This window comes from Eptatretus burgeri, chromosome 3, assembly GCF_056783735.1.
Source record: "Eptatretus burgeri isolate ZD-2024b chromosome 3, Ebu_testis_v1, whole genome shotgun sequence".
NCBI lineage: Eukaryota > Metazoa > Chordata > Myxini > Myxiniformes > Myxinidae > Eptatretus > Eptatretus burgeri.
Window position 1 is genome coordinate 117,973,658 of NC_140963.1, and position 22,518 is coordinate 117,996,175.

At 44.1% G+C, this 22,518-nt stretch overlaps 2 protein-coding genes across 21 annotated transcripts in view; one reads left to right on the top strand and one right to left on the bottom strand.

Annotated features, from left to right (window-relative positions):
- The window catches only part of LOC147030811 (beta-1,3-galactosyl-O-glycosyl-glycoprotein beta-1,6-N-acetylglucosaminyltransferase-like), a 35,330-nt gene extending 14,364 nt beyond the window's left edge, over positions 1 to 20,966 (top strand). For all 3 annotated transcript variants that reach the window (XM_085875273.1, XM_085875272.1, XM_085875271.1), the window contains one exon: positions 15,933 to 20,966. In XM_085875273.1, coding sequence (XP_085731399.1) covers positions 15,989 to 17,353 — 1,365 coding nt within the window. In that variant the 5' untranslated portion in view covers positions 15,933 to 15,988 and the 3' untranslated portion in view covers positions 17,354 to 20,966. The remainder of the gene's footprint in view (positions 1 to 15,932) is intronic.
- Positions 7,023 to 22,518, bottom strand: part of LOC147030812 (protein prune homolog 2-like) — a 124,630-nt gene continuing 109,134 nt past the window's right edge. For 14 of the 18 annotated variants that reach the window (XM_085875256.1, XM_085875263.1, XM_085875269.1 and 11 more), the window contains 2 exons: positions 12,673 to 12,743; positions 7,023 to 7,366 (listed from right to left, as the gene is read on the bottom strand). In XM_085875256.1, coding sequence (XP_085731382.1) covers positions 7,023 to 7,366; positions 12,673 to 12,743 — 415 coding nt within the window. Of the gene's footprint in view, positions 7,367 to 12,672; positions 12,744 to 20,966; positions 21,798 to 22,518 lie in introns of those variants that run through there. The other 4 variants (XM_085875261.1, XM_085875260.1, XR_015056518.1 and 1 more) reach the window with 2 other exon arrangements.

The following is a 22,518-nucleotide window of genomic DNA, read 5'->3' on the forward strand; positions in this document are numbered from 1 at the left end:
GCTGTTGGTGCTTTGTTTTATCTAATCAGTTTATTTATTTTCCAGGGTCTAAGACTTGTGGACACAAGTTGTCTGCACACATGCAATCAACACAAATGCTTGTGATGACACCGAACTTTAAGGCCCTGTCACATCTTGACGATTTAGCCAGCGTATGCCGACGTATGAAAAATTTGTCTAAAACGCTGGCACACGTCGAATACGTATGGGTAAGTTTTGTATACGGTAAGAGCACGCTGGCATACGTCATAGTACGCCAAGCTGTTAGACAAATTTTCCGTGCTTGAAATTTTTCGACGTATGCCAGCGTATGACTCACATGTTCCGCATACGCTGACCATAAGTTGTAGGCACGTTATGCGATCGTTGAGACACGTCGACACACTTTAGTTGTAAGTTACTCATAAGTCGAAACGCGTCGAGGTAATGTTTAGCATACCCGAAACTTATTTCTAACCTATGAGTAACGTGTTGTAGGCACGTTACGCGATCGTTGACACACATCGACACACGTTAGTTGTAAGTTACTTATAAGTTGAAACACGTCGATGTAATGATTAGCGTCAGTGTTCCAGACTCCCTGGTTTTTTTTTTTCTTTCTTTTTTTATTCGGTATGACTTTGATGTTGACACTTCGATTTCTAGTGCGGTTATAATATAATATAATTAATAGGCTGCCGCTCAACTATTGATATCATAACCGCACTAGAATTCGAAGTGTCAACATCACCGTCATACCGAAGAATAAAAATAAAATAAAAAAACCAGGGAGTCTGGAACACTGACACTAACTATTACCTCGACGTGTTTTGACTTATGAGTAACTTACAAGTAACGTGTGTAAACGATCGTGTAACGTGCCTACAACTTATGGCCAGCGTATGCGGAACGTGTGTCATACGCTGGCATACGTCGAAAAATTTTCAACATGCTGAAAATTTGTCGGCGTACTACGACGTATGCCAGCGTGCTTCAGCGTGCTCTTAACGTGTACAAAACTTACCCATAACGTATTTGACGTGTGCCAGCGTATTCGGCAAATTTTTCATATGTCGGCATACGCTGGCTAAAACGTCAAGGTGTGACAGCGGCTTGACACTTCAATGTCTAGTGCGGTTATGATTTGAATCGTCGAGCCGCAGCCTATTAATAGCCTACGCCACGTGATCGTCGGCGATACGCTGCCGCGCGCTATGCATAAGTTAGACTATCGTTGGGCATAGGTTGTGAACGCCGACAACACGCTCAGCATTCGTTGATATAAGTTATCTATATGTTATCAAAACGTTCTGTGTATGTTACTAATACGTTATGAATACGTCCAAAACTGGAAAAAAACATCAATAGTTCAGCGTACGCCAGCGTTTTACATCCGTTTTGATACCTTGCCATACGCTGGCTAAAATGTCAAGGTGTGACAGGGCCCTTATTTCAGACAAACACAGCCTCCGAGGTTAGGGGATGTGATGTAAACTCCTGGGTTGGGGGTGGTTATATCGATGTAATATTTTTTTTATATCGATGTACCGGCATTGGTGTTCTGAATATACCGGTGAACCAAAAATGAATTAAAAAAATAACGGTCTATCACCAACAAATCAAAGAAAGGTGTTTAGACTCTTTTAAATACCGTACATAATTTTAAAAGCTTTGATGCTCTCGGCGAAACATTGAACAGGAACAGTGAAACTATGATGTCAAGATGTACCAGGAAGTAAGTACGGTATGTTTTAACTTTTAATCCTCAGCATCTGAGCACCCAAACCTAACCCTGAGTGTTCATAGCTGCCAGAGCTGCCTGTACAAAAAGGGGAAAGATGGTGTAAAATAAAATTGCACATTATCAGCAAGCGAACCACCGCCCGACTCGCTGTCCGAGGCACCGTATGGCCAAATGCAGGTGAATGGGCCCTGAAGTTTGTTCAAGTCAATTGACACATTCAGTGACAGTGCGAATATTGTGGAGCACTTGCCGAGTGTCTTCAGCATTCAAGCAAGCACTCCAACTAAACGGTTGATAAAGGCCCGGTCACACCTTGACGTTTTAGCCAGCAATGGCAAAGTATTGTGACGTCCACGGGACTTGAACAGTCCCGCCAACCTAGAATGAGCCGAAACGATGGAGGCGGTTTATTTGTTTATCACCCAAACATGGCGGTTCTAATCGCTCTACCGCAAACGGGACGAGGAAGGTGGCACGAGTCGCTTTTCACTGAGTTGATGATGTTTATTTGTTTTTCTAATTATTACCAGAAATAACAAGACTCTGCAAGAAGAGGGATCCGGGGCGATTCGACAGGATGGTGTGGGATCGGGCGTGGGGAAAAACACAGACAATTCCAATGAATATACAGTTCTCAATCCCTCGAAGGCGCCAAGCACGCGCGCGCGCGCGCACACACACACACACACACACACACACACACACACACACACACACACACACACACACACACACACACACACACACACACACACACACACACACACACACACACACACACAACAGCTATTTCTAGTCGTCAGGCTGGACCGTGGTGTGGACGCAACTGTCCCTGGATCGGCGTCGGACGAGCTGGCCTTGCTCTCGTCAGGGGGGCAGGAGAAACCGTGGTGCTGTCGACCTCCTGGTCTTGGCCCAAGTCTGCTCACAGCTGCCAGGGAACCAGTTCTGGCGCCAAGTTGCGAACAGGAGAGGGAGGCAGGTCCGCCCGCCGTTCGACCCCGTACTCCGAGTCAGCAGAACCCCAGAGCCAACCAAGGTGAGGCACGAGGCTCAGCGAGGCTCCAAGACACGATCAAGAACATGATCGAATCAGCACAACAACAAGGACGCTCTCTGCCGCCAGGGAACCACACCAAAAAAACACCATCTTTTGGTTGTAATCTTCTTCCTCTTCCTTTTCGACCCCGAACAGAACCTTTTTGTCCTTGGTCCTCGTCACTTCCAATCGAGCCGTTTATTGGCCCACCGCCATCGCCTTCCGCCAATCGTGATCACGGGGCGGAGCCATCCGCTGCACTGTCCTGTGACGTCACGGCCAGTCTCCAGAGAATACCAAAAGGGGTTTATGCAGACACACTTACCCTATCCCGTGTCCCTATCTAATTACGTGACAATTATCATTTCCCTCCTTGAAGAAATGAACATTTACTAGACAACTTATCACCACTGAATTGCTACTTATTACATCGAGATCCTGGTAAACTCGAACAGCATGGCATACCTAATTAAACATCCTAATTACCTTTTGAATGCATACCCCCCCCTCAAACGTAACACTGCCCCCTCCTCTGGTACCGCAGCTCCTGCAAGGTATATCACAGGCGCTACCGTACCAGCCTTAACACTTACTGACTCACACCTAATTAACCTAACGAAATAAAGTAGGAGGGGCAATGGGCAGCGAGTCGCAGCTAACTTACCTATCCTGCTTAATGTACTACCACCTTATGGCCTTATCCTCACCTAAACAATCATTCGTTTTTTTTTTTTAATGTTTTTTTTTTTATTTTATCACATGAGAGCACTGAGCGAAGTTGCACTCCATCCTCCGGATCATCGCTCTTGCCCAGCACTCTTCCAGTGATCTGGGGAGGGGAAACAAAAGGTTCCACAAAAACACAACACTTATACTTTACATTCCTACTCTAAGCCTTAACGACACTATTCACAGGATATTTACACTTGACCGCCTCCCCCAGTGGATGCTAATAGACCCAGCGTTACCTGGGGAGCCAATTTTCAAATTTGCTTGCCCTAAAATTATGCGGACATCATGCCCTTGCTGCACCTGTCAAGTTGTGCGGGATCGGGTGGGACTCGCACATCTTCACAACACTCACACCATGGTCATCATCACATTTCTAGGTCATGGTCCTCATTTTAATCATGCAGGCTGAATCCCGTCATGGCCGTGGGGTGGGTTACCACAAGATGATGGGGGCATCTCAAGTGCAACCATGCCCACAGGTAAGCTTTAGTCCAACCCGGACGCTTCTCCGCCCTGCTCCCTTTGATTCCCTCCCCCCTGGTAGCCATCAGCTCTAATCCCGTACAACACTCTGGAAGGGGTCTCACTGGCTCCTCTGGCCTTCCTGGGTCGCCAAGGTCCTACCCGCCTTGGTCGCCCAACCAGACCCTCTCCCAGTTGCCTCCAGACACTGTCACCATTAGCCACCAGGTGGTGAATCTCCTTGAAGGGGGTCGCAATTCACGCTCACCGTGAGCTTCAGCAATCCCTGTGGACAAGCACATCATCCCCACCCACAAAACCCACATGACTCTCCCACCCCATCGGCCTTACATGTGACACCTGCATTTCTAACACTTCACCGACCAGGACCTTCCCTGTTACCACACCATGCCCAATAAAAAAAACAATGTGTGCACCATACATTTCACTTCTTCACTTAAAACAACTCACACAGCACTTCTCACCCGATCCACGCACCAGCCATTGGACAGCCACTCGTGCCCGCTTTGTTTCCAATTACCCACTGTCCCGATTGTCACTCTAAAACCCAGCAGAACTTACAAACCCATGCCAATTTTCCCACAATTCATTTTTTTTTTCACTAAAGGAGGCACTTCGCCACAATCTCACCAGCCGTGCATGGCCCTATATGCTCAGCCCGATCTAGTCTCCCGGACCCCCGACAGTGATCTCCGGACCCGACCTATGAAAGGGCATCTCGGATAGACCTGGCGGTTCAGCAGGAGGATTCATCCTCTCCGGGCTTGAAAGTCTATTGGAGGGTCTCTCCATCGCCGGGTACCGGCAATATCGTTGCATGTGTCCTCTTCGCCCGCACCGGAAACAACTCCCCATAAAAGGCCCCCGTGGGTATCGGTGTAATGTCTCTTCCGGTTCCGGACCCCCTCGGCCATAATCGAATTGCTCTATTGGCTGGGCTGGACCCCGCCGCTTTGGCGCACCAACTACCGAATTACCCCTTATCAAACTTGACAGTTTCTGGCAAATTTCCTGAAACATTTGGGTAATGCCAATTTCTCCCAGCTCCCCTCCCTGATCCTGGATCTCCGCCTGTCGGATCGTCACCGATGGCCTCTCTGGAACCCGACCCGGCCGACTCCACGAGGCCAGCCTGGCCGCGCACTCGGCTGCTCGGTGAACGGTGGGTGGATCCTGTAACTCCACCAGCGCTCGGACCTCAGGGTCAGGAAGAGCAGCTAAAAATTTCTCGAGTGCCAGTCTGTCCCACGCCTCCACTGTAAGGTCCCGATAAGCGATCCTGACTGATTGGTAAATGTCCTGTGCCAGCTCCTGCACTGTCTCACCCGGCTTTAATCTGCGGTGCTGGAGCTGGGCCCGCACCAGATCACAGTTTGCCGCGAACCCAAACCGACGGCTCAACGCCTCGCAAATGTGGGAGCTGGTCAACATCCCCTCCGCGATCACGTTTAACACGTCTGCGGCTGGTCCCCGCAACGTTGCCACCAAATTCCCTGTACGTTCCCGCTCATTCCACCCGTTTAGTCGGGAAATGCACTCAAATTGCGTCAGAAAAGCTTCAACGCTCCCTGACCCGTCGAAATTTACCAGGGGGATCACTTTTACGGTGGCCCGCTTCTCAGTTTCTCCCTTGTCCGAATCCAGCCCAGGGATCAAACACCCTTGTGGCTGCGTATCCAATTTCGGAGCCCACTGTGGCCAAAGATGTTTTGTGGTGAGGGTCTCATGGGTCAATTTTGCCTCCTGTTCCAAACGTTGAATGGACCAATTCACCTCTTCCCGCAGGATCTTCTGGGCCCGCACAACCTCCTCCAAGGCTCCGTCGCGAGTTTGTAGCTGCTCCTCAACCAACCCGGACACTCTACTTACAAAAGACGGCTCTACCAGGCCTTTATCCAAGACTTCATCTTGGCTCATAATTTTATCTTGTTCGTCCAAACGAGCCTCCAATCCTTTTACCTCCTCCGCCAAATTCATCCCTCGCTTCCTCAGCTCTCCCCACTCTTCAACTTGCAGCTGCATACGAGCATCCACACAGGCACGATGACGTTCCAGGCTTTCATCCACTTTATCAACCCGAATGTTCGTTGCATCAATTTTATCTACCAATTTTTTCCGTATATTTTCCCCCTCCAATGTAATTTCTACCTTTGTTTCCTCCAATCTATCCTCAAATTTACTTTGTATTTCTCCCAATTTAACATCCACACACTCCTGCATCTCAGTTTTCATTTTCTCCATCTTTTCCCCCAATTCATCCCTCATGAAATCAATCCGTGCACCCAACTGTACCCCCATTACCCCCAATTGATCTGTCATTTCTGCCCCCTGTGCCGTCATTTCTGCCCTCTGTGCCGTCATGTCCCCTATTAAACGTTCCAACAGTGTCTGGATTGTCATCGCACCGGTTTCCGGCACTGCCGGCCCCGTTACGGGCAATGAAGCACGGTCCACGCTCGGAATGGGGGAGGTTCCAACCCGACCCCCGTCTCTCCCCTCTTCCCCCGACTCGCTGCCAGACACGTGGCCTTCCTCCTCAAACATCTGCACATCCGCCATGGTGCAGAAGTCCCGTTTGCCGCCAATTAATTTAAATTTGAAAAATCCCGCCAAAATTTTCCCGCGCTCGCGCGCTTTTCTGTAGTAATTTTATATTCCAATTCGTGGCGAGATTTTAATCTTGGTATATTCTCCCGATACCAAATATAATTTAGAGGGGTTCGAACATCCAACACCCTGACACCAATGTGACGTCCACGGGACTTGAACAGTCCCACCAACGTAGAATGAGCCGAAACGATGGAGGCGGTTTATCCTTTACAACCCAAAGATTGCGGTTCTAATCGCTCTACCGCAAACGGGACGAGGAAGGTGGCACGAGTCGCTTTTCACTGAGTTGATGATGTTTATTTGTTTTTCTAATTATTACCAGAAATAACAAGACTCGGCAAGAAGAGGGATCCGGGGCGATTCGACGGGATGGTGTGGGATCGGGCGTGGGGAAAAACACAGACAATTCCAATGAATATACAGTTCTCAATCCCTCTAAGGCGCCAAACACACACACACACACACACACACACACACACACACACACACACACACACACACACACACACACACACACACACACACACACACACACACACACACACACACACACACACAACAGCTATTTCTGGTGGTCAGGCTGGACCGTGGTATGGACGCAACTGTCCCTGGATCGGCGTCGGACGAGCTGGCCTTGCTCTCGTCAGGGGGGGCAGGAGAAACCTGTCGACCTCCTGGTCTTGGCCCAAGTCGGCTTACAGCCGCCAGGGAACCAGTTCTGGCGCCAAGTTGCGAGCAAGAGAGGGAGGCAGGTCCGCCCGCCGTTCGACCCCGTACTCCTAGTCAGCAGAACCCCAGAGCCAACCAAGGTGAGGCACGAGGCTCGGCAAGGCTCCAAGACACGATCAAGAACACGATCGAATCAGCACAACAACAAGGACGCTCTCTGCCGCCAGGGAACCACACCAAAAAAACACGATCTTTTGGTTGTAATCTTCTTCCTCTTCCTTTTCGACCCCGAACAGAACCTTTTTATCCTTGGTCCTCGTCACTTCCAATCGAGCCGTTTATTGGCCCACCGCCATCGCCTTCCGCCAATCGTGATCACGGGGCGGAGCCATCCGCTGCACTGTCCTGTGACGTCACGGCCAGTCTCCAGAGAATACCAAAAGGGGTTTACGCAGACACACTTACCCTATCCCGTGTCCCTATCTAATTACGTGACAATTATCATTTCCCCCCTTGAAGAAATGAACATTTACTAGACAACTTATCACCACTGAATTGCTACTTATTACATCGAGATCCTGGTAAACTCGAACAGCATGGCATACCTAATTAAACATCCTCATTACCCTTTGAATGCATACCCCCCCTCAAACGTAACAGTATAAAAATGTATGTAAAACGCTGACTTGCGCTGAACTTTTGATGTTTTTTTTTAAAGATTCGGACGTATTCATAACGAGTTGGTCGTATGCATAACATATTAGTAACGGACACACAACGTTTCTTTGTCTTATAGATAACTTATACCAACGAATGCTTAGCCTGTTGTCAGCGTTCACAACGTATGCCCAACGATAGTCTAACTTATGCATAGCGTGCTGCACGTATCGCCGACGATCACGTGGCATAGCCTATTATAAGGCTGCCGCACAACGATTCAAATCATAACCGCCGGAGAAATGGAAGTGTCAACATCGCAGTCACACCTTGGCGATCTTGCCAGCATATGCCTACCTCTGAAAAATGCGTCTAAAACGCTGGCGCACGTCGAATACGGTATGGGTAAGTTTGGTATATGTGAATAGAACGCTAAAGTACGGTATCATACGTCGTAGTAAGTGGAAGTGTCAACATCGCAGTCACACCTTGGCGATCTTGCCAGCATATGCCTACCTCTGAAAAATGCGTCTAAAACGCTGGCGCACGTCGAATACGGTATGGGTAAGTTTGGTATATGTGAATAGAACGCTAAAGTACGGTATCATACGTCGTAGTAAGTGGAGTACGTCTTGTACTTTTAAACGTGTTAAACATTTTACGACGTACTTGCCGTATGCCTCACACGTTCTGCATGCGATGGGAATAAGTTGTACGCATGATATGCGATCGTTGGCACACGTCGACAAGTTACTCATAAGTCGAAACACGTCAATGTAATGGTTAAGGCCCGGTCACACCTTGACGTTTTAGCCAACGTATGCCGATTTTTGATTTTTTTTTCTAAAACGCTGGCACACGTTGAATACGTTATGGGTAAGTTTTGATAACATTGAGAGCACGCTGAAAAACACTGCCATACGTCGTTGTACGTTGGCTTTAAACGTTGTACTTTTGGTTGTCCTCAAATTTTTTTCATGCTTGAAATTTCACGACGTATGCCGGCGTATGACTCACACGTTCCGCTACGCTCGCCACAAGTTGTATGTACGGTCTGCGATCGTTGACAGACGTCAACACATGCTACTTGTAAGTTAATCATAAGTTGAGACACGCCGAGGTAATGTTTAGCGTACCCGAAACTTATTTCTAACCTATGATTAACGTGTTGTTGGCACGTTACGCGATCGTTGCCACACGTCGACAGACGTTACTTTTAAGTTACTCATAGGCTGAAAGACGTCGGTATAATGGATCGTCCTTGCGTCAGCGTCCATGGCCACGGCCAGGACACTTATTTTCAGCATTCTTCAAACTTTTCTTCGGCATGACGAGGATGTTCACACTTCGATGTCTAGCTTGGCTATGATTCCAATTGTCCATCAGCAGCATCTATTTAAAATAGTCGAGTTTAAGCGTTTTAACACGTTCAGAAGAAACGCTTCAAATTTCAAAACCCCAGCGTCAAAAAACAAAGGCGAGTGACAGCAATTTAAATCGTTCATTGTAAACAATGAAAATAGCTGAGTGGTACCGTTTAAAAGTCGTTGAGTGTAAAAAAAATTGAATTGTTGAGCGCAAGCGTCTACTTTCAATAGTGGGGTTTGAGCGATTTAGCACGTTCAATAGAAACGATTAAAATTTCCGAGCGCCAGCGTCAAAAAACAAAGGCGAATGACAGCAATTTAAATCGTTCATTGTAAACAATGAAAATAGGTGAGTGGTACCATTTAAAAGTCGTTGAGTGTAAAAAAAAAAATCCAATTGTTGAGTGCAAGCGTCTACTTTCAATAGTGGAGATGCAGCCATTTAAATCGTTGAGTTTATCATTTAAATCGTTAAACGCAAGGACGATCCATCATAACCCACACCCTCCCCCTCACACTCACCTACTACTGCCAACATGAACAAACTACTACTAATACTAATACTGTTACTGATACTGTTACTGCTGACATGGACATCGACTCAAAAAGGACTCGAAAACACTGTTGGGTTCCCCTTTTATGAGAAGCATTTTTATATACCAATTCCCAAAACCGCTGGGAACACGTCTTTATATGGCAGTTATAAGCTAGAAACACGTTCATTTATTTTTTTTTGTCGACCGGAAGACGTCATTGGAATACGTCTACATACGTCGATGTGTTTTGGGACTACGTAAAGAATTGGTTCAAAGCGCGTCAAAAATAAGTTAGAAATAAGTTTCGCGTAAAAAAGACATTACCGCGACGTGTTTCGACTTACGAGTCGCTTATAAGTAGCCTTTGTGGACGTGTGTAAGCGTCCACATATCGTGTGTAAAACTTATCCCCATCGCATGCGGAACGTGTGTCATATGCCGAGTACGTCGTAAAATTTTGAACATGTTTAAAATTTCTTGACGTACTCTACTTACTATGACGTATGATAGCGTACTTTAGCGTTGTACTCACGTATACCAAACTTACTCATACCGTATTTGACGTGCCCCAACGTTTTAGACACATTTTTCTTAGGTCGGCATACGCTGGCAAGATCGCCAAGGTGTGACCGCGATGTTGACACTTCCATTTATACGGCAGTTATGATTCGAATCGTTGTGCGTCAGCCTTTTAATAGGCTACATCACGACATCATCGGCGATGCGTGCAACGCACTATGCCTAAGTTAGACTATCGTTGGGCATCGCTTGTGTAGGACGACAACAGGTTCAGCATTCGTTGGTATAAGTTATCTATAACACAACGAAACGTTCTGTGTCCGTTACCAATGCGTTATACATAAGACCAAGTCGCTATGAATACGTCCGAATCTTTAAAAAAAAACATCAAAAGTTCAACGTAAGCCAGCGTTTTACATACATTTTAATACGTTGCATTCGCTGGCTAAAACGTCAAGGTGTGTCCGGGCCTTTAGCGTCAGTGTTCCAGACTCCCTGGTTTTTTTTTTTTTCTTCGGTATGACGGTGATGTTGACACTTCGATTTCTAGTGCGGTTATAATATAATATAATTAATAGGCTGCCACTCAACGATTTAAATCATAACCGCACTAGAAATCGAAGTGTCAACATGACCGTCATACCGAAGAAAAAAAAACAAAAACAAAACGGGGAGTCTGGAACACTGACGCCAACCATTACATTGACGTGTTTTGACTTATGAGTACCTTACAAGTAACGTGTGTCAACGATCACGTAACGTGCCTACAACACATTACTCATAGGTTAGAAATAAGTTTCGGGTACGCAAAACATTACCACGACGTGTTTCGACTTATGATTAACTTACAATTAACGTGTGTCAACGATCGCGTAACGTGCCTACAACTTATGGCCAGCGTAGCGGAACTCGTGAGTCATACGCTGGCATAAGTCGTAAAATTTCAAGCATGCTAAAATTTGAGGACAACCGCAAAGTACAACGATGAAAGCCAGCGTACTACGATGTATGGCAGTGTTTTTCAGCGTGCTCTCAATGTTTCCAAAACTTACCCATAACGTATTCAACGTGTGCCAGCGTTTTAGACAAGTTTTTCAAAAATCGGCATAAGCTGGCTAAAACGTCAAGGTGTGACTGGGCCTTAAGGAACGGCTGGTTTGGAAAGCGATTAGCGATTCGCGACGAGCAATCGCTGATCGGTCATATAAACTCGTGCACCCAGAAGCGCCCAAGCAATGTCCGAATTCATCAAATTAATCGTTTTTTTGGGGGGGGTTTTTAAAAAAGTAGTCGGAACTACTGCTGAAGTCCAATAAAGAATTTTAAATTTTGAAATTCGGCTGAAATTGAGATTCTAGAGCTGATGGCATGTGCGGAAATTTAAAAAAAGCTTCAAGCGTGGACGTCTCCAGGCATTTATAAGCATTGAAATGTATCCGCTGATTCATTGGTATGATGATCAGGCATTCAATGATATGTGGGGGGGAAAAAAACAAAAAAAAACTTCATCGTTAAGAAATCGTTGTGGCCTGTTCCAAGCCAAGGCATTGTTGAACAGGCTCCAAAAAGTGGCAGCTTAAGACTCTTGTGAGCTGACAGAGGGCCGACCAAGATGGCACGCCATCATCTTCATAAGGCTTATTTTGTTTTTTTGTGATGAGCACCCCCTAAATTACCTTCAAAAGGGGTGTTTAAATTAATCCAAACCCCAAATTTTCATTAATGCACCACCTAGGAGTTCCCTTGATATGCATTCAAAGTTTGGGGCCATGAGGTTTCATGGTTTTGGAGTTGTGGAAGAGACAGGCAGACACACACTGACATTTTTTTTTATAGATGTTCATGTACACATCCACTTTCATACACTCAACATCACCTCTTGAGTTTATGTACATTTGAAAAACGAAAATGCGTTGAAACCTGATTCGGGTACATTTTCATTACAATGAAAATATCATGATTAATATTTGAAATCTTGTCCAACAAAAAAACAACTGTCCTTTTTTGGTGTTTTGAATGTACTGAATGCTGTCGAACTGTCCAGGGGTGTGTTCAATTACCAAGCAGCTCATTAGCGCTTGCCAAGCCAGCCGTTCCTTTTCAACCGGTTTCAAATAGAGAACTTCCTTGAGTGCTTCAGCCACTTGGAGTGCTCGACAAGAAACTTGGTAACTGAACAAACTCCAGATTCATTACATGGCGACGAGGATAAACATATATATATATATATATATATATATATATATATATATATATATATATATATATATATATATATATATATATATATATATATATATATAATATGTAGTCTTGTCCAGGTGGTGTTACCCCTACCTGGACAGATGGCAAAGCTTCTCCTTTGAAGGCCTACAACCGAGACTCTGCGATGCGTGCGCGGAAAGGGGCTGCAATGGCAGAGAGGTGGAAGAGCACAGCATAAGGGCGCGGCACCAGGACAGCACAAGGGGGGTTTATACTCGAACTCCACAACAAATACACGGATGGCTACAGCTTCTTAAAAGGTATACATTTAATGAAAATAAGCAAATATTTACAAAGGACAATAATTCAAAAGGGTAATGATAATAAATCCGAAAGTTGAGGCGCCTCCTCACACAGACTCAAACACAGACACAGGGAATACAAAATAAAAATAAAAACCTCTCCTTTCGAGTATTTTTATACTTCGCTTGGCTCAGAGTTGGTCCTTGTGGAACTTGGAATCGAGGCGCTCCTATTCGCACCTGCAGACGCGCACAAAATGGCGCTTCTCTCGTCGCGGGACAAACACACACCAGGCAATCCATGAGCAGCACTCCACACCAAGGCTCAGAGCACCAGTGTAATGGCTTCATGCACTGATCATCATCACTGACCCAATTTTTAGCCAAAGGCCAGTGTCTTGCTTCACCACGCGAGCCAAATCGCCTCAACACGAATTCAAGGATCGTGCCACCGTCCACATCGCGTGCGCTCACCCTTCGCTCTCACCTCTCCAAATGATGCACCTTGTGCCTCCGCTCTGATCATGGCTCTCCAAAAATGCACAAGCCCTGAATTTCCCGCCTCTGATTCTCTTCCAAAATAAACTCTGCCTCGTGCGTTCCTCACACTAACCTCGTGCGTGCTCTCTGCCGATCTCTCATCCTATCCAGTATGAAGCTCCCCAACACACACTTCCTCTAAGTGTCATACCTATTTATCCTCCGCCTCCCGGGGCATGGCCTGCTTGCACGAAACTCGGGAAGGTGGGGCTTCTGTCCGCTTGTGGTTGTTTTAGGGATGTGTTCCCCACCTTTATTGCCGATCTTGAATTATAAAAACATAGGGAAAAATCACAGAGGGGCGATTACATACTTAAGGGGCGAAGTTTATTCTTAAACCCCAGCTAATTAACATGACACCACCCCCTCGTGTGGTGACACGTAACACTTAAGCTAAGCTCACAGGTTCCCTACTTAATCACATCGAGATGCCTCCTATACATCGACGGACCAAGCAGCTCTACACAATGCTGTTTTCCCTATTAAATTCCTCCATCTACCCCCACAATCATAACACCATTTTATTTATATAATATATATTATAATATAATTTGTTATGGCCACAGGTACCGAGTGTATTATGAGGGGGTTAATCCTCAGAAGAACCGGACTTGGGGGGCCACCACTCACAATTAACTTTGTGGTACGGTGGGTTGCTTAACAAACACGAACGCCATTCAGTTAACCACGAGTTCCAGTATCCACCGTCTAACTTGCGGTTTAACGAGAGGTCACCTGGCCTCCTGACAAGGGAACGTGCCCTCAGTGATGCACCAATCTTATCTTGATTAGATGTTAGTTTGGTGGCCGAGCGTTAACCGCTGGTGCACGCCGACCATGACAGGTTAATTAGTTTGGGAATTACCTCCCAGTTTACCTAGGTTTGGATATTGCTGGATCAATGGAAGTAAAGGACAAGCACAGACAGGTTGAAACGTCAACAAGGAATTTATTATTAAGAAAAATAAATAAACTGAAGAACATTTTATTTCCTTGTGGTGTAAATAGATGAATTCAAATCAATCAAAATAATCTCAAACAAATAAAGAATTCAACAGGCATTGATAAAAACAAAAATAAAGAGCAGATGCTTGTCACTATGCTTTACTTAACAATTAAACACTAGACATGGGTATCCAGCAGATCATTCAGGGGGGAAAGAAATCCGGTCTCGGCTTACCAAGGCAGAAGTTGTCGTGCGTCCATTAAAACAACCCAAAATGTGTGAGCGTGCATGGTCCCCAGCCAGCGCCCGTCCTCGCTGTGCACACCCGCAAACAGGCTCGAACACCAATCGACGTCATGTCACCCCCAGGAACTAGGGACACCAAGAATCAGGTACGCAAAGAGCCAGGTACTGGGCAGAACCAGCAGGAACGATCCAACCGTCACCGACGGTCAGGAGCTGTAACCGACGGTCAGGAGCCGTCACCAACTGTAAGGAACTGTCAGGAACCTTCACCAACCAACCTCCCGTCCATTTTATAGGCGACCAGTGTGAGCAGAGCTTCAAGCAGACATCAGCCAAATACAGCTTGCCTATTGGCGCATCGCTGCACGTGACATCCAACCGTCAAAATAAACTGTCCAAAAAAAGCTTGTGGTGTGTTTAATCAAATATCCCCTAAGTCCAAACTAAATAAATCGTCTATTTCCAAGTCAATGTGTCCTGACAGAAAGGGGTAAAATGAGTCCGTTGAGCTAACGGCTATCTCTCTCGCGTGCATGAATGTGTCGTAAAGAGGAAAAGGTTATCCCATAAGAAAGGGAATCTGTTCTGTACCCTTCAACACATCAAAGGGTTAGAATCACACCAGACAAGGGTATGGGTCTATTCTGAACATGCATTTATGGAAATAACTGTATGAAGACTTGGATGTTGTGTGTATTCGCTGGATCCGATTCTAAAATTCATAACTAATATATATATACACAGTATATATGTATATACACACTTTTAATTGTACAGTATCAGCTGTTCCTAAAATATAATTTCAATGATTGCTGCAAATAATGTTAACGTCACAAAATCCTATATTCAACTTTTTATTTAAATTGTAAACCTCAAAACATAGTTCCCTTACTGAAAGTAAGAACTTCAACTTGTAATCCATTGAATGGTTTCCCGACCACATGGATCATCAGCCGGGCACCATTCTTCCTCGAGGTTTTGATCTTTTCAGCCAAGAACCTCTCCAAACAGCAGAATCACAACCTCGGTCATGGATCCACATCAGTCGATCAACAACCTCAGTTGTGTCCAGGCAGTCGGTCAACCCATCAATGCAACATCACTCATCAGACACTACTCATTGAAGGATTTAATGTATTATCACAGTTTCAACTTCCAGCATACACACCGTTAGATATGTGGTTAATCTTATGTTTGATAAAATGGAAGTAACTGTATTTGGTACATTTACTTCCTCTTTCCTTGCATATCACAGTGATGTATGTATGTATGTATGTGTTTGTTTGTTTTTTCACAAGGAAACTTCTTGGTCAACTGTCAAAAGACACAATTTATTTTGTTTTGTTTTGTTTCTCTAGGAAACCGGAAGTTTTGTGAAAGCGGCCCACCGACGTTGGATTGAAGTTTGCATGCCATGTGCTGTCCATTGATGTTTTGCTTCCATGCACCTCACTCTCCGATACGTCACTGGTTCAGCCGATGGATTGCTGCCATTCTTCTTGTCACATTTCTATCCATATTTTTGTTGTTGAATTCAACGCCTAAAACACTGCAGTACAGCCCCAAGGAAGCAACAAATGGCCTGTCTTCAGCAGCATTGCATGAAATTTATTCATCGCTCAGACTGCCGCCAAACAAACCGGCTGCTACTTTTAACTGCACGGCCATTTTTGACGGTGACCAGCAGGAAATTGCTTTGGCGAAGTTGCAGATGCGCTCAGAGCCATTCAAACGTGACTACCATTTGACATTGACCGAGGCCGAATACATGAGTGCGACGGCACACTGTGGAGCATTTAGGCGCAATCGCCACTACTTTTTTGCTCCACTTAGCCAGGAGGAGATGGACTTTCCCATTGCATTCTCTATTGTCGTGCATACTCGTGTGGATATGTTTGAACGTCTACTACGCTCCATCTACATGCCACAAAATGTTTACTGCATCCACGTGGACAAGAAATCCCCTGACGACTTCTTTAATGCTGTCAAGAGAATTGCAAATTGCTTTGACAATGTGTTCTTGGTGAGTAATCGTGAAGCAGTAATTTATGCATCCTGGTATCGTGTTCAGGCCGACCTAAACTGCATGGAAGAGTTGTTGAATCGACCGGAACCGTGGAGGTATGTCCTGAACCTCTGTGGCCAGGATCTTCCAATCAAAACCAACTTTGAAATTGTGCAGCAGTTGAAAGCTCTTGCTGGGAAGAACAACCTCGAATCGGAATCGGTATCCGAGGCGAAGAAAAAACGCTTTGCCTTCAGCTACAAGATTGAAGGCACACCCATGAAAATTGTGAAGACGGATGTGAGCAAATCGCCTGCGCCTTTTGCGAGTGGTGTCTTTTCCGGGAGTGCGTACTTCATCGTAAGTCGAGCTTTTGTGCAGCACATCCTTGGCAGTGAGGTTACCCGTGTGGCAATGGACTGGTTCCGGGACACGTACAGTCCCGATGAGTTCCTCTGGGCAACACTGCAGAGGATGCCTGGAATTCCGGGATCTGATCCCCCGAATTCAAAGTACCATGTATCGGACATGAAAGCTGTGGCTAGGCTTGTAAAATGGCATTATCTCGAGGGCGATGTACAAAAGGGTGCACCGTACCCACCATGCCAAGGTGAACATCGCCGCGCTGTGTGCGTTTACGGTGCTGGGGACCTCCACTGGATCATTCAAAACCATCACCTTTTTGCAAACAAATTTGACACCAAAGTGGATCCTGTTGCTGTACAGTGTCTGGAAGAGTACTTGAGGAACCGAGCATTGTACCGGTTGAGGTGATGGTCCACAAACATTGTGTATCATATTTTCTAGGTGCCCTGGTAGAAAAATGTGAGGTTTAGAATTTAAAGATTTCTGCATTTAGCTGTAACTCCATTTCCTTGCTGTGAGTTACGACCAGACTTGTGCTTTCATGCTTTTGCAAAAGTCATTGCTCGTTCTTTTTCAGATTTTTTTTTTTAACTTTTCATTTTGTATCTGATCAGAGTGCACTTTCAATGGCATTTCTTTATGTGAACTGCCCATTTGTAGAAGTTATAAATTGTATTTTGGAGTGGTGTGCAGCTGAAGATCAATTTCATAAGATGTGGGTGTCTGCATACCCGTGGGTTTGTTTTCCTACTTTCCTGGATATCGGGTGAATCGTAAGTCCTTCATTCGGCAACACAGCTCGAGGTGATGCAGCTGCCATCCGTGGAAGTAACTCAGAAAATTGTAGCACGAATGTAGCCTGCCACAATTTTTCTCAGAAGCCTTGACCAACCACAGGCATCTGTGTAAGAGTCACGGTAGCGGGTTGTATTTCTACTCGTGTTGAGTGTTTAAGGCTAAAGGTTTGCCTTTGCTCAAACTGTTTTGTCAACATCACAAATGTCAACAGAATTGCTTTCTTGAATAGCAAATACAATTGCAGCTTGCAATGTACTGTACACTGATTCGTCTTGCTAAACTCGATAGATTTTAGATTTCAATTGTTTTTAACCCCTACAAATTGTCGCCTTAGAATCAAAAGGCTCTATTTGACAATTGAACCTTTGTTAGTTAGAACCTTTTGATTCTAAGGCGACAAAATGTCACCTTGGCGTCCACAACAAGATAGTTGATCCAGGGTAATAACCAAATTTGGTTCATCAGTCGGATGTCTTGGAACATTGGTCCAGGGTGACAAACATTCTTTTGATACCATTTGTGGAAATAGCGATGGCCAGTGTGCGACTCTCCGAAAGAAACCCGGCTCTCGGCATATTTGTATGATTTAGGCCAAACAATGTAATAAGTGCACGACTGTTGTAGCATCGTGGTAATTTAACTTTTCTCCCCTGTAACATGCATGCATGCTCTCTAATTTTAAACTTTGAGAAAACATTGCTATTCTCAGCTGCCAACCTTGGCTATACAAGTATCAGCTACAATGATCCGAGCGTTGCAAACTTCGAAAAGCCAGCTGGCTACGCATCCGATGAATCCCTTTTGGCGGCACCGCCATTTTGGCCACATTTGGGTACTTTTGAATTTGGATACGTGCGCGTACAAATTTCTTTTGTTGCGACTTCAAGCCGATGAACCTTTAGCGGTGGAAATGTCAATCTCTGGATTGGATTACTCGAGCACTCTCACCAGTTACGCATGAAGATGTAACGGTTTCAAAGCACTGGATGGAACAAAGTTGACGAAAGCGTCTCGTCGGTTTTTGTCTTTGTCTGCGGTTTGGTGTTTATTTATGACATACTGATTTGAACATATTAAACACGTCGCCTGCCCTCTGGGGAATTGAAGGGTGCTACGGGGTTTGATATCTTGGAATTTAATCCAAATATTATTCTTCATGACTGGAAGAAAACTCTTCTGTGGGTTTTTTACATAACCTTGTTATAATGGGATGAAACTGATTACTTGGTGTATTACCTTGATTGCCTGTGTTTATTCTTATTTTGTTTTCTGAATCATGTCAAGTTATTTTCTTCATATACAATGCAGTTGACATCCCACTTTTTCGGAGGCCTGGATTTGATCCTAAATATATTATATATATACACCAAAAGCGAACGATTACAACTCGCACATGTACAAAAAGGATCCGGAAACTGCTGCAGTCATGACAACAATAAAGGTAAAATCAAAATATTTTGAAACACCAAGTAGAATAAAAATAAGAATAAAGGCAAAAGCAGGTGTTGTAAATCTGTGTACATGGTGTACTTATCTGCAGGTTCAATTATAGGCACATGAGGGTTTGTGCAAGTTGGGAAAGGTCTATCTGTTCCCCTTTTACAGGAGGGACTCCAAGTTAGACATTCAGTGATGACGAGGGTACGGTGGAAAGCTGGCCTCATACCTGTACCTCAAATGAACACTCAATTGTTCAGGCAGATATTGGAAGGATAAGCAGGCAGATTGTAAGGCGCGCCAAGCCCTGTGAAGACTACCGTTGATTAATCGGCTAACAGGATCTCATGGTCTCATGGCATTCGTGGATTTATATTGACTAGCAGTGTTTATAGCGTGACAAAGGGGATCGGTATCCACAGAGTTGGTAAACAGAGATGCTGTGATGCTATTACATAGATGTCACTGGACTGATAAGAACATTCACCATGCACACGAGAGTTCATCGATGTATGTGGAAGGGTCGTTGTAGCGTGTTGTTTGGAATATTGTCTAAACTCTAAACCACCGTGAGGGGTAGCAAAGGGATTTTAAAAGCTGATGTATTGTCAAAGCTTTTAAATTTCGTTCATTAGTCTAAGATATCTTTGCATTGCACAAATTAACCGAAATCTAATCGGCTTGTTCTCGTCACCTACCCAACTCATCTACTAAGTTTGGTCATAATCTGTCTCTAACTTTTTGAGATATCGTACTATACGTGTATCATTTTTGGCCCCACCTTTCAATGGTGAAGAATGACTTAAAAAAAAATTCTCATATCTGGATCTTATCCAAAATCAAATCAATTTGGCCTCGTCACACACCCAACCTATCCACAGAGTTTCGTCCGAATAGTTTATAACTTTTTGAGATATCCTGCTCACAGACAGACAGACAGGCAGAGGTGAAAACATAACCATATAACCTCCATCCACCTTCGGTGGCGGAGGTACCGATTACGTTCCTCCACCATATCACGTCACCTATTCACTCCAGTCCCTCTCACTTTACTATTGTTATTTGTTTTGCTATAATCGAAGGCCCATCGTGGAGCTTGATTACTCAAAAAGCCGATATTTTCAAACCCTGTTCCTCAGGCTTTTAACTCCAATAATATATATATATATGTATATATGTATATATTTAAAATCTACTGTGTTGAACTTTGTGGAAATGTGTCAGGGTAGTTTCCACTCACACTGTTTTGTAAGAGTCAGGATGCTGCTTTTTATAGTGATCTTTGAAACCAGCCCGTTATTCATCAATTATAGTTGTGTGTGTTTTCTATTAATCGTTTTATTACTATCGTCATACATGATGGCGCTGTTCATTGATTTCCATCCTGGGTGAGATAATATTTTGTGCTATGTATCGAGCAAAAGTTTGCGGCAGTGGCATCGTCGTCATCATCGTGGTCGCTAGAAATAACTCAAATGAAGGTTCTGACTGAAAATAATTGATGCTCTTCCCAACTTTGTGTAAACAAATTCCAGGTTGTTGTTTTTGAAAATAATTTAAAAAATATTTGTATGATAATATGTTTACAAATCCTATCCAAGTTTGAAGATTTTTGTATTGGGTGAGTTTAAGGGAGGGAGGTATACAGTAACAGGTGTAACCACCTTCTGCGATGTCATTGGTAGATCGCTAAAAAAGGGTCAATGTTTATATTCAGCTGCAATTGCCATTATTGTAAAAGGGAAAGAGAAAAAAAAATTATTGCACAATAAACTGCATACAACAATTTATTTTTCATCATTTACTTTAATCGCTTTTCATTGCAATACTGTTTGTAAATATTGCACATACATGGTGTTGCACATTTCAACCATTTGTATTTTTGTACAGTAGATACAAAATTAAATGCATAAAATATTTGGTAAGTCACAGGGCACTGCTATTTTTGTTGTGCATGTAAATAAAGTACGACTTGATTGGTGTAATTTTTATAAATGTCCCTATTGGGAACACAGATCGGAACAACAGAATACAGTCGAATGAACCATCAGGGACCAACACTGTGAAAAGGCAATGGTTCACACCTTTTGTTTGGTGGGTGGAAGGCAATCATTTGAAGCCTGTATTCCAAGCTGTTGTTGTGCAAGTGCTGGTTGGTCAAATCAGTTTTAGTGCAGGTAAATGTAAGGTTTATGGTCAAAACCAAGAACTGTTAACACTGAGCATTCCAAACACAGGATTATAGCGGAAAGTTTAGGCTGAGGTAAGGGAATGGATGAACCAAGAGTAAACTTTGATAAGGGGCCATTGGCAAGTGAAATGTTACACTGAAAGTGTGGGAAGAATAGCAGTACTAAGTGTTGTTGGAACAGGGATTACAGTTTGGAGAAAAGGGAGACTGCCCACATTTATCTGAACTTTCTAGTGCATCGTTCAAATAAACGAAACGTTCGAGTAAGGGAGAACCAAGCAACCAGAAGTGAGCTGTATTGAACATGGCAAAAGAGGGAGGGGGGTGAAGAATTGGAAATTAATGAGCTGGTGATAAAATCAGGGGGTAAAGTGCGTATTCTGGACTTCCCTCACATTCATTTCTTCAGCTTCTTCCTGTTGGATTCTGATGCAGAACATGTAAAAGCAAATGCAGCAATACATTAGGATGGTGTGTGATCAATGTTGTGCATTCTTCACCTTAAAACTACCTTCAACCACACCTTTCCCTTCTCTCACCCCCCCCCCACTTCCCCCCCCAAAAAGAAAGAATTATATACACACAGGTTAATGATGCACCCCTCACAGTGATTGCAATGATGCCAGATTGGATATTCTGGGGCTGTAGTCATGTCATCGTGATCATGGCGTTTGTCCAGGTCAGAACTTAATAAAATATATATATATATATATATATATATATATATATATATATATATATATATATATATATATATATATATATATATATATATATATATATATATATATATATATAACACCCTTGTGATATCCCTGAGCCTATCATACTTTTCTCACCCCCACCAACAAAATTAAGTTGTTTTGATGGATTATTCAATCTCGTGTTGGTGGCTACAGGCATGATGGATGTGGATGTAGCACAGGCTAATTCCATTGTACTTTTGAAATGCAGAATGACTTACTGGTGGGCAAGTACTTTTTTATTATTATTTTTTGTTAAAGACATATTTCCACAGATTGACAATGTACTGAAAGTGACATTTAAAGAGAATTCAGAATTTTAAGCTGCTCTAAATTGTGTAAAAAAAAAAAAAAAAAGTTTCAACATCTGAAACTGACTGTACCTGTAGGTGAAACAGGCTTTT